Source organism: Cygnus olor, chromosome 12 (assembly GCF_009769625.2).
Source record: "Cygnus olor isolate bCygOlo1 chromosome 12, bCygOlo1.pri.v2, whole genome shotgun sequence".
NCBI classification, from domain to species: Eukaryota; Metazoa; Chordata; class Aves; order Anseriformes; family Anatidae; genus Cygnus; species Cygnus olor.
This window is the reverse complement of record NC_049180.1, coordinates 9,974,780-9,987,625: the sequence shown is the minus strand read 5'-3', so window position 1 is coordinate 9,987,625 and position 12,846 is coordinate 9,974,780. Positions and strand designations below refer to the sequence as shown.

General features: G+C 41.7%; 1 protein-coding gene across 5 annotated transcripts in view; it reads right to left on the bottom strand.

Annotated features, from left to right (window-relative positions):
* LOC121076532 (WT1 interacting protein) overlaps window positions 1–12,846 on the bottom strand; it is a 78,960-nt gene that overhangs the window by 14,769 nt on the left and 51,345 nt on the right. For all 5 annotated transcript variants that reach the window (XR_005823565.1, XM_040570921.1, XM_040570923.1 and 2 more), the window contains one exon: window positions 10,569–10,636. Coding sequence is in view for 3 of the 5 variants with exons in the window: in XM_040570921.1 (XP_040426855.1) it covers window positions 10,569–10,636 (68 nt within the window). In the remaining 2 variants the exon portion in view is untranslated. The remainder of the gene's footprint in view (window positions 1–10,568; window positions 10,637–12,846) is intronic.

The window sequence follows — 12,846 nt, the reverse complement described above, 5'->3', positions numbered from 1 at the left end:
ATTTGTCAAACACATCCAGAACTGGATTACCCAATTAAGACTTTGCAAAATGGCAATAAGTCTACTAGCAGTGATAAAATCTTTCACTGTCCTTCACCACTACGCTGTTCTCTTTTCTGATCACAGTATTGATCCCAGACAAACCGGAAACCTCCTGATTCACTGAAAGCTGGGGTTCGGATTAGGCTCTGCTTGTGCTTTAAATTTTCTTGGACTGGAAATGAAAAATAGTCTAGGATCCTAGCAGCACCATTTTTCTATATGGCAGTTGTACTGTGGACAGTGCTGTTCAAAGGTAAAGAATAAAACATTTTCTCTACATTTTGTATCTCACCTGAAAACTTCTTTAGAAACTTTGAGAATTCACACATAGCTGTTGTGCTAAGTTTTCAATTTTAGAAGCAAGCTTACAAACAAAGTCTTAAAATACTAATTAAAATTGTTAACCTCTGTCTTTGAAACACTCGATTACTATTAAGCTTCACAAGCCTTGTGTGTGCAACAAGACAGAAGTTGTGACTTGCTCCAGACAGTAGACAAGGCAGAATGGCTTCATTATCATCCCAGCACACCCAAGAGCCTCCCTGATGATGGGTTCCCAGTGTGGCTGGGTGGAAGAAGCACTGGTCCCCCAGAACTTGTGAACTACTTAACTGCATGAGAAGAGGAGTTAGGCTGTACAGACTTGTAGTTTCTTTCATTACTGACATAGCTGGAGGGGGAAAAAGAAATTTTGGGCATACCAGCCCTTCTTCACAATATGGAGACATGAAAAGCAGATTGAGGTGAAACAGTGAAATAATATGAGCTGATACGCAAGATTCTAATGGAGAGGCAATATCACAGATATGGTTCCTGTACACGTGGTATTTTATACATACAATTTCATTCCAGATGGAAGGAGAACTAGACTTACTTTATAACGTTTTCAAATGTGCCATTTAAAAAAAAAAAAAAAAAGGAATTTTTGGCAGACCAGTAAGATGACATAAATACAGACCAAGCACAAAACTAGACTGGCATGTGCAAAAGGCTACAGACAGTACGTACCCAGGACAAATAAGCGTATTTTTGAACTTTCCCAAACATTCATTATAGATGTTCATTAGGCATATACAAAAACATTGAAAGAAGTTGTTATAAAACAACAGCTCTGAAATTCAAAGCTCAAAATGAAGCATTAGCCTTTACTGTCTTTTCCGTGAATTAGAAATAAGATGCTAGTTATCAAAATGCAAAGAAAACATTACCATGGAAGAGCTGGTATATTATTTTTCCTGATTCCTCAGTTTGGTCTCAACTGTTTTTTCCCATATTTACCTTGTCCTTGAATTCTCTTTCAGGATAATAAAATCTCAGTCTGTGTGCAAGAATCAAGACTTCAAAATAAAGCTCCCCAATGATATTCATATAAAATAAGACTCAGAAAACTAAATAAACCTTGAAATTATGTCAATTACGTCAAAACAGAAGAGTAAAAAATAAAGTAGAAGAATTGGCTGGATGAACTTCTGTTTTGTTTGCCATCTACTATACTTTGATTACCAAACAGGCTAAAAATGTCTAATGATTCTGTCCAAGAGTCTTTGTTCCAGTGTAAGAGGAAAACAAGTCCCCTTCTGTCCCAAATACTTGGACTGTTACTGTCCTTCTGTGATAATCTTGGGGTCTATGAACTCTTCTGTCTAATGTGCAATATGTCCAAAAGAATTTAACAATGAATTTTGAGTATATAATGAACAATTACGCATGGAGGATAATCCCACCAAGTACTGTAAGAAAACATTTTTCCTGTCTGCCATCAATCCTTCAACTGAATCTTGGTTGTCTACCAAGGGTCTTTTACAGCACGATGTTCTCGTCACAATTTTCAAAAGCAAAAACATTAAAAAAAATAGCATGCCTGAAAAAGGCTTCAGGACCTAAAGTTTCTACCTTAGGCAATGTCAGATCTTTGAAAAGACATGTCGCTGCTCCTCCTTCACATGCCTAACCATGCCCAAGGAAAGGCTGATGCACTTCCCTGCTGTTAGGCACTCAGCAAAACAAAACCTTCCTCCTGGAAACAGACCCTGGAATCTCATTCAGGCCCAGTTTCTTCTTTGATGGGGATGTTCAAAACCTGCTAAAGGTTTGTGCAAACAGATCAAGTGGGTTACATTTCAGTAGGTGTGGCAATTGCTGCCAATGGTATGAAGCTGTAAAAACTGTTACAGCACTGCAAAGTTGCTGAATGTGAATGCTCAGCCTAGAATTGAGATTCTTACCCTTTCATGCTCTAAGGGCTTTTGAGAAGGATGATCAGGAGTTTTTGCCAAAATGCTGCAGGCATTTAATTCTGAAAACTAATTTCTGAATTGGGTGCTATGCTAATAATGTATTCCAACCCCAGGCTGCCTGTAATCCCTCACAGACTCTCTTCTCCTTGGTTTCCCATTAGCAGAGCATCTGTCTTCTCGCTGCTTTATTGTTTGCTCTCTGCATGGGACCCTTACTACATGGGACACAACAATGCAAGAAATTCATAAGGTCACATTAAAAGAGGGAGAGAATATCAAATTTGGTTTCATGCAGATGGGTTTTTGTTGTTGTTTTACCCACACATCTAAATGCAACGATTAGACTAAACTGAACAAAATGGGGCCTTCACAGGCTCAGAGATACAGGAGCTTCAGAGCAGGTGGCAGAGATTAAACTAAAGCAGAATGGTCCAGAACTTTACCCTTCATCTCGCCTGAAACCCTTTCGTATATCTTCCTGTTGCTTTGTTCTGTCTTGGTGCCAGTAAGGAAACACTAACACAGCAGCGTATCTTCATGCTTCTGTGTTTCCACTTAGTTAAGTTTGAAGGACATGGATAGAGCAGAGAAGGACTTTGTGTTCTCTCAGAGTTTGTTGGGCCGTGCACAAAACACTGCCAAAACTCAGGAATTTAGCTGGTAACTAACTTTGCCTTAGCAGTCAGGCATTTCATCGCCTCTGAGAAGGGAACAGCCATCTACTTTATGGGGAGCCTACAGAGATCCCTAGGTGAGCACTTGCCAAGGATACTTTGATTAATTATGAGTAAAGTAATGATTTTCTTAGCTAGATCTTCCTTAGTCAATCTCCTGTGGAAGCTTTGCGGTGACAATGAACAAGAGAGAAACCTGAAGCAACAAATTTAACTCAGCACTGTATCATACAGTGCAAAATCTGTGAACTCAATTCACATTGTACAGCGCCTTCAATTGCGTAGCACTTATACTCTTGCTATGGCTTATTTATTGTCAATGCTACCATCTATTATGCACACTGTGAAAGAAACCGTCTAGAACATATCCTCCTGAAAAAAATCTGCATTTTATTCTAAACAGTTGTTGAAAGATTTCAATTCAAAACATACAGCAACTAATACCAGCATTTACTGCAGAAGTGGAAACACACTACTTTCTCACGTTTTTTTTTTTTCTAATGCTCCCATAGAAAAAAATTAATGCTGTCTGCTTACAAGTGTTTGGCAGGAGTTCCACATAATTAAAAAGAGCTCTAGTTCCTTTTTAAGTGTGATTCAGTTACTGTAATTTATTTTTCAATGTAATATTAAGAAAAAAAGGGATAATCTGACTTTTTGGATCAGCATCTCAAGAGGAAGTAGGGGAGTGACTCTCTGACATGAAATCGACTGGACTTTGTAACACACTTTTCACAACATGCCACTAGCAAATGTGAAGTACAGGATAGCTGCAAGACCTAGTCCGTAGTGGTAAGTCTCAGAAAATAAATAAATAAATAATCTGTGTCTTCCTTGTCTATTTTGTCATGGCTCAGAGAGTGATTCCCGTGACCCACTCAACAATCCATAACCCAATTCAGGAAACACCGAGCATCCTCTTAGCAAATACAGATTCTACACATTGACATTCATTACATTCTGTTTATCTATATTACCATCTGGGTCTAGGTACTGCCTGTGTATTGCTCTTTTACAAACCTGAGACTTTTCCGGACTCCAGTTGGTCTCCTGTTTCAAAACACCAATTTTCTTATATTAGCAGCCTACAGTCTGCCATGCCATGCAATGCAATGTTTGCAGAATTCAGCCTTATGTTTCTCAGCCTTGGTGCCAACATTTTAACGTGGGCTTTAGCTTTAAAAATCTTGTCCTCTGGGATGAATTCCTGCGGGAAAATCCAGCTCCTCCTGAAGTCTATGGGAGTTCTGCCACCAGCTTCAGTGGCCTTGTAACCTCTTGATGTGGGATATACAGCAGTACGGTATGGTACAATGAGAGGTGAATCCAGACTGCCAGCTCTACACGCTCCTCTGGGTGATTGAGATAATTAAGTTTAAACTGCACAAGCCAATAAGTATCTGGCTATCCCCTAAATATTGTGAAATTTGTATTTAAAGCCCATCTGTAGGTTTGATGCAACACTTCAATTCAGAATATGCCAATTAATCATCACTGCTGTCAAATCTGTTTATAAAACAAAACCTGGACCACTGGTATACTATGAACTGTCAAGAAAAAATAAGGAAAAGCAGTATTCATTTTTTTTTTTTTGGCAGGGAGGGGATGAAGCAAGACACACAAGTAACAACTTGAACCTCACTCCCTCTTGCACGGATTACAGAACATGCTATAATCTGTTTGCCTTTGTTTTCAGGGATAGTGTTTGGGAGCACAGCAAAGCCCAGCATTCATGATGCCTTTCACTGCGTGTGCCGTGGATCTGTCCATGTCTGATTAATGCTATCAGCATTCTGGAACTTGAAGGCACCTCCTGTCCCAACCCAGAGGGTCAGTGCCTTGAAACTGCTCACAGACTTCCACACGCTTCTGTCTACCAGGACTATTGCAGCAAATCCTTGTCCAAGCTTTCATTCCATTATTCTGTTGAACACATCAATAAACAAATGTGTCTGTCTGTTCTTTGGCTGGAGAATGCATTTTAATAGCGAGTCTCTGAAATGCAACATCCTCACAATTATCTAGAACTATGTTTGCTTTATGATTTCCCTTAGATATGAAATGGACATAAGCTGCAACTTTAATCATTTACCTTTTCAACTGGAGTCAATTTTTTCTGAGAGAGTCTCACTTAGCAGTGATGGGCTCTCTGGCTAATGTACTAGTCCCAGTGCTCACCTCCCAAGGGGATCTCCAAACATTTATACTCGCTGAGATGGAAAATCAACCCCCTGACTCCATCTGACACCAGCTTCCACCACTCTAAATAAAAACTATCTTCCTAGGGCCCCAGTGAGTGGGGCAGCCATTTCCCACACTGCCAAGCTTGGAAAACAGCATGTGCACACACTGAGAAGAATAGTCTCGTTATTATTAATATTTACATTGCAGCCCTGTATGCCATCGGCCCAAATTAGGGTCAGGGTCTCATTGTATTTGGTGCTTCAGGAGATGAAGGTGCAAATCCTGCTCCCAAACACCCACTGCCCAGCTAGTCCTGCATTAGCATCCCGCTCCATTTCCCCCACTGCCCGCGGGCTGCTTGCCCTGCCCTCCCTTCTGCCACAGCCTCAGCCCTTGCCTCTTCTGGAAGGAAGCCAGGGCAGGAGGCACACAACAACCATAGTGAGGGCTGGCCGCACTAGGGGGTAGGAAGGGCAGAAAGCTGACACCCCAAGGCCTGCTGGAGGCTTGCAACATCCTAAGTCTCTCTTTATGGTTGGCATGTGCAAAATTACATTTTTAGAGCCTTTCGCTTTGAGGATTTATGGGCAAAGTGACAAATCTTCCCCTAGTCTTACTGAAATGGATGAACAGGTTTAGATGAAACTTTCGACAATAAATGACAGCAGAGCTGGCCAGAGGCACAATCCTGGCATGGAGAAATTCAGCCTAAAAGATTAAATTTGGCAAAGTTGTTAGAGAAAGAGATAATCTTGAAAGGGGAAGTTTTAGATGACCTTAATGCTATGCACTGCAGCTTGTGGTGTCTGTAATAGGCTATTTCCATAGCATCGGAGCGTCTTCCAGTAGTGCATTAAGCAACGTAACTAACATCTGTCGCAAGGTTCATTTTCCCTCTCATCTCCTCCCTGGAGGGAAATTCTCTAATTTCTTAACCTCTGCTGGACCCCCACTCAATAATGTTCATTATCTCAAGAAAAGAAGGAAAAGCCTATCAAAAAGTTAAAAAAAAAAAAAAAAAAGAAAAAAGAAAAAGAAAGGCAATAATAGATCTAAGATTCAGGCTGCTTTAGTGACATTTTTAAAGTCTTTTTTGCCAAGAAAAACAGTAATTTCTTTTAAATTTCTTTACGTGATATTTGAGCATTGAACAGGAAAGACAAATTAAAATTATTGAGCTATTTTTCCTTCACCCTTGATTAGGCAGCAATTTATCAACAAAATGGAACAAGAACATCTGACTGGGATTATTTATTATACAGTAAAGCACTTATTTTTGTTCACTTCACCAGGAACAGTGTCCTTGTTATGGCTAGTTAGCCATCTGTGTCCTAAAAGCTTTCAGGGAAGGATTAAACTGTCATTTGTTTTATTTCCTTTCATGAAATAACTGTCCTAACAGGGCTGAGAAAAGAGCTGGGTATTGCTGGATTTGCTACCTTAAGGTGGCATGAAGAAGAGTGACTGCATCTTCCCTGGAGCTAAAGCAAACCAGGGAAAAGTTTTTTTATTTTGTTTTCTTCTTTTTACTGCTCTTTTTACTGTCCAATAACACCGTATCACTACCCAAGTGCTCCTACTGGAAATTGCACAGGTTAGGCAATCTCTACACCACGCTTAGGTGGAAGTGGAATATCTGTGATTTATTTATTTTTTATTATTTTTTATTTTTTTTAAGTCTGATTCATTGATCACATTTAGCCAATATGGTTTGGATTTAAGCAGTGACAGAATTTGCAGCTAATCGGGGGGAACCAGGAGGCTGACAGCAAGTGAAGAAAGCAGAGTAATGCCACGCCCTCCGCTCTAGTGGGGGTTTTCCATCCCTAATGCATCGATTCGGAGCCCTGCACACAGGAAGGCTGGCACCGTTCTCAGAAGGCCGACCACAGCAATTCCATGTGGCATCTCTTCTCCATCTGCAACTCCACGAGTGTGCCTAAAAACTTCTAGCATTTCTTCCCTGGAAAGAATGAGCAAAATAAACTGCCTGATTCAGAGAAAGATAATCTGTGCCCTCAGTAAGAGCAAACATGTGGGAAAACTATTTGTTAGAAGAATGTACCTTGCGGCTATTGCCAGAGGTTTTGATGGGTGTATCTGTGCTTTGGATTGCTTTATGGCTCCACAGTGGAAATTGCTCATAATGAATGATAACATCTACATTTCTATAACACCTTTTCCAGAAATTAAAAGTACTTTTCAAAGAAAGGGTCAGATTTGGAATGCTTAACACTAGCAGCTCCTCATGTCACACTTTCACAGATGATTTTTTTTGAAACAACTTGGTAGACAAAGCTCTCCGACGCTCACCGTGCTTTAAGTGACAACTGAGCTCTCTTAAAAAATGCGAGCCATTTCACCACTGAAATGCAACTGCTTCTAGGGTGGAAGGGACACACCTTGAGTGGGTGGCACCAGCACTGTGCTAAACCTTGAAACAGACAGTTTAGCCAAGGAGGGTGACCTCTGCTCTTACAACAGGTGCCCAACACTTAAAGGATCGGATAACAGCATTTCTGAAGGTCTTGCCTTCAAGGACCATGAATAATACTGCAATGAATTCAATGTATCACCTTTGATAGAGAGAAAGAGCTGATCTGAGAGTTAAAGTACCAGGTATCTTCTGTGAGCTACAAGGTGCAGTTCTAGAGACTCCTTCTACAGGAGTTGTTCTGACACAGAGAACAGCAGCACTCTAGAAGTAAAATACTGATACATATGGCAAAAATTTAAACTTTTCTAAAAGTTCCAATAAGTAGAAACCCATAAATAATATCCATTCTTCCCTAAAAAAGTATCTCCATTGACTGTTTCACAGCAAGAACCAGTTCAGCTTTCTTGCCTCGTCACTGTTCCTGCCCAACTTACTTCAGGGCCAAAGTGTGGTGCTGCTTCTTCCCTGTGCCCGGCCTGGCCTGCGGGACATCCCCAGTGCTGCTGGGGGTTGGTGAGGAAGCACCTGGAGCAAACCGATGAGACACACAGCAGTAGCAGGGGGACGGACAGCACCGCCCCATGCTGCCTGCTCCGGGCACACAGGAGCATGCATATAGGCTCTATATACATGCAGCTGCTATAGGACAGGATGGAGGCTTGCAGGAAAGAGGAGACAGGTCTTTGTGAGGGACGTGTGGAGCCAGGGCTCCAGAGACTGTTATCATGCATGGCAGCGCCCATAGTTCTGCTTGCTTCTGTGTGCTCTTTTTGGCCTGCAAAGCGCGCATGGCAGTGGTCAGAGGCCACAGTGCAAGATTAGCCTAATACATCCAAAAGGAAAAAAATTTTACACAAACTCCTACCCCCATCTTTGACTTCCCTAACATCCTACTAGTGTACTGTCAAAAAAAAAAAAAAAAAGTACTGCACAGTATATAAAGCTGCAGTAAGATTTGGAGTTACAATGAAGATTTAAATTCTCAGTTACACAAGAAGAAGCATTTGGCTACCTGCTTTGGATGGAAAACACCTCTTTTTTAGACAGAACTGGAATCTTGTAGTGGCTAGGAACAAAACCTGGGGGCAAGAAGCAGTTAATATTATTTCCTTTTAAAGGCTACTCTGTGGACTTTTCCTCTGACTGCTACACTTTGAGCTTTTCAGTCCTCAGGACTCTAAAGTAGGCAAAGTTGTTTGATTTTATTAGAGAAACAAGGCAATTCTTGGTATTCTTGCTATGAGGTCTGCTCAAAGGAAGCTAAAAGAGAATGAAATCACTTTTTGAGAAGCAGTGAGTTTAACACTGGCAGGGATAACATGAGAATTTAATTTCTTTTACTGCCTTTTGCTGCACTCCCTTGGTCTGCTTCTCTCTCATCTCCCTGTGCCAGCAGGAACCTGCTAAGATGCACCCATAGGAGGCTTGGGCTTAAAAATCGATGCCTGAAATGTCTCAACTGTTCCTTTACTTGCAGAAAATATATTCTTATCAGATCCTTAACCTCAGTTTTCTTGAGAAAATCACTGCGTCTCCCTTCAGAAGCCTACTGCAGCATGTCTAAGAATTAAACAGTTCCACCCATCCCCTTTGTGTCCCCCCCCCCCCCAGCTGAATGTTCTCCAAAAAGATGTAGATTTTTAGATTTTTGTCATGTTTAGGCTGAAATAACAAGTTAATAACAACAATCACGTCATTCAACCTGCATGAAAGGTTTTGGTCACGGTCAAAGTACATTCCAACACAGTAAAAAACAAAAATCTCAAAGGTTTGAGCCCCTCTATCATACACTCCACTTTTTCTCCCTCTTCCTACACTTCTGCAGAAATGGGAGAAGGAAAGCTGAAAATAGCATGGAAGAAAAAATAATTTTCTCTCCTAAAAGCAAACAAAACAGTAACACATTTCAATTATAACACAAAACGTTTCTGCACAAAATACAATTTGCTCTTCTCAGCAGCCTCCAGCCGTGGTAGGCTGAGAGTAAAGGTATAACATATGAAGGCAAATACGGCCTATATTTTAGGAATTTCCATTATTTTTATGGATTGCATTGATGAGAAATGCATTTGCGTACTCTGAACTGCCAGTAACATTTTTGTTGTGGGATATACTTTGAGTAATTCCTTTGCAAAAAGGATGGCCATATTTTCATTAGAAATGGAAAGTTGTTCTGGAAGACCAATGCTTCTAAATGAATGGTATTTCAATAAATAAAGGTGCTGTAAATTCAACATACTGCTTCTCCAATTCATCATCCTATAAGCTAAAATATATCAGTTCAATTCCCAGCCATGCTGTCCCCTTATTCTTAATTATAAATGGCCTGCCACTTATCAAATCATTCTCTGTGTACTGCACAATCCTCACCCGTAATTGCACAAATATTTTATTTTTGGAACAACACAGCTCAGCAACAAGCTCCATTTTTCTTTTCATGACTCAGTCTCTATTAAAGCACACCATTTATAAAAGCTCTGGGCGCATGGAGAGAAAATTAGTTGTTCCTCCGTGGCTAACAGTTTTTAGCTAATCACAATGCAGCTCCACATCACTCCTAGCAGAGCAGTGATTAAAACAGCGCCTGCAACAAAGCAACATTGTACACAGCGATGACGTGCTCCAGTCAAAAACGTCTCCCCTCTTGTTGTGATTGGTATTCCCCAGATGTTTGACTTTGAGCTTGGCAGGAGAGCCTTTGTGGCTGCAATTCAAGTCCCAAGCTTGAGCAGCTCCGCTGTGTATTCTCATAATTTACACTTTGTGATGGCTTATGGACAGTTATGTACTTATGTACTTGGTTTCATAGCCACCACTTCAAACTATGGGTCTGATTCTGTCTTCATGGAGTTAGTGGTAAATGCTACCCTAATTCCAGCACTGACAGAAGGATGCCCCAGAAGAGTAAACCATGTCTCAAAGCAAACAACCCAATATAAAAGAACAATTTGGTCTAAAAAAAATAATGAAAAAAATGCCAAAAGTCTTACTTACTAGGAAGTCTTCTTCACAGTACACCTTGCCATTGACATTGTAGAACGCTTTTCCTCGTAGTCTTCTCCCTGTTAAAACAGTGTGCCGTCAGTTTTTTGTACTCTGCTCTGAAACCCAGTTGTTCAGGATGCCAAATAAAAAGCACACCCTGCTGCATGTGTTAGCATGGCCAGTTCCTTGGCTTCTCTCCTCCCTGCAACGTCCATCCAAATAAATGGATGAGGATTAGGCTCCAGTCTCCATCCTGCATTCACAAATTCCTAATCAACTAAACATTACTTGTAAGCAAAAATGATGGAACCCAGATCATTCCAATTCCTGGAAATTTTGAAATCTAAAACCAATGAAGATTATTCTGGACGAAAGGCTTATTTGTAAATTGCAATAATCTTCTTAGCAAGTGAAATCACACCTAGCATAGATCCATTGGAATCAACATCAGTGATGTACTTGTCTCTAAAGGACCACAAACATGGAATACAGCATATGGATGTGCCTGTCACCTTTAAAAATATTAATACATTAATCACTGTCACAACAGCCACACCCAGAGCTTCCTGTGATATTAAAGCAATACCAGGCATATATGATGGAGAGGACAGAAAATCACACTGAAAACAAGAGTGTTCATTTTCGAGTTTGAACATTTGCTATTGCGTTACAGCTGGCTGAACTCTACTGACAATGCTTGTGATCATCATAAACTGATGGCTCCCTTTAGAGTTAAGAAATACACAACAGACTCAAGAGAGTCCCAACAAAAAGGATTTAAAAAAGGAACCCAGAAATCACTGAACCCAACCAGATTTCAGATATGACAGATCAGATCCCTTCCTTATGCCGGAGCTGCTATATTGAAGGCAATGAGATTTTATCAATGTAAAACCAGTGAGCGAGGATGGAAACCACTGACTCACCTTATTTCTACTCTGTGTCAGGGTGCCAGTGACCAAAGCTCCCAAATATTTGGGTGCTCTTGTGAGCCATTTGCAGCCTTGGCAAGCAGATGGCATGGTGCATACTGTGGGCTGCATACCAGCTGCTGATGGCAATGCACACCAACAGCACTGCCAGGGATACAGAGCAATGAAAAGGGCAAAAGACTGTACTTATAGGTCAACAGACAACCTGTCCCAGGTCACCGCTGAAGCTTTTATTTCACAGAACAAGCTTGGACTTCTCCAAAACAGCGTAGCTGCACCGTAAACACCACCTATTTGTGGAAGGTTCAACTCTCAGGGCCAGCAAGCTGAGCCAGTTGGCCAAGCACAGAGAGGGGCAGAAGTGCTCTCCACAGTTTCCATAAACAATGTTGAGGAAAATATGATTAATTTTCAGTGTTTAAAAGTGCCTTTTACACATTGCCACTGTGATCCGATCCTGGGAAACAGTGTGTGGCACTAAAAAGTTGGGATCTGGGCTGATGCTTTTGGGAAATCACATGCTGCATGTGGTCGTCTGGTGGTTTTACTGTCGTGGCAGAGGGAAATGCTTCTTTTGTGTGCGCATTCTTGGGCTGTCGATCTCACAGGCTGCTGTCTCCATACTGCTGGTAGGTGGAGTCAACTCTTGTTTGTCTTTCCAGCTGCCTGGTAGCTCTGGTGGGGACCAGGAGCCCAGTGGCGTAGGCAATGCACTCAGACTGTCAATCTGCTCTGAGGCAAAACTGGTCCATGCCATATGTCACAGAAACACGACACTGGGCCAGGACAGCCCTCAGGGGACCATGGGGCCTCCCTAGGCTGGCACAGGAGCAACCACCTCTAGATCTCCCCTGCTGCTTATCCAGCTGTTCTTAAACCTGTCCCTTGAAAGCTTTGTCACTGCCCTTCCTAGCTTGCTCTTGGTCTTTCTCACTGAAAGCACAGGCTTCTTTTCTTAATATCTAACTGCAGTTGTCAAGGACGTAGTATCTTTACACCCTCCCTATGCAGATGCTGAAGAAGCCATTTCCCACTTGACTGCCACATCTCCCAGCTCACAGTGCTGAGAAGGGCCCTGTATAAAACTATAAATATGCTTCAGGTGACCTTCAAGTGCTGGTCAGACCTTGTGAGGACCTGCTCGAAGTTAAACCCAGGTGCACCAGCAGCACCACCACCAGCCTTTACCTCAGGTGCCAGCGCCAGCAGGGCAGTACAAATGCCCAAGGCCCACCAAGAGTCTCTCAGGTCTCCTCAATGCCACTGGTTTGTGTGGTGGTGTCGTTGTCTCTCACCATGCCTCTGAGCAGTGCTCATGCCAGCTGCTGGGCAGTCATGTCCCTGTGGGGGTGTGG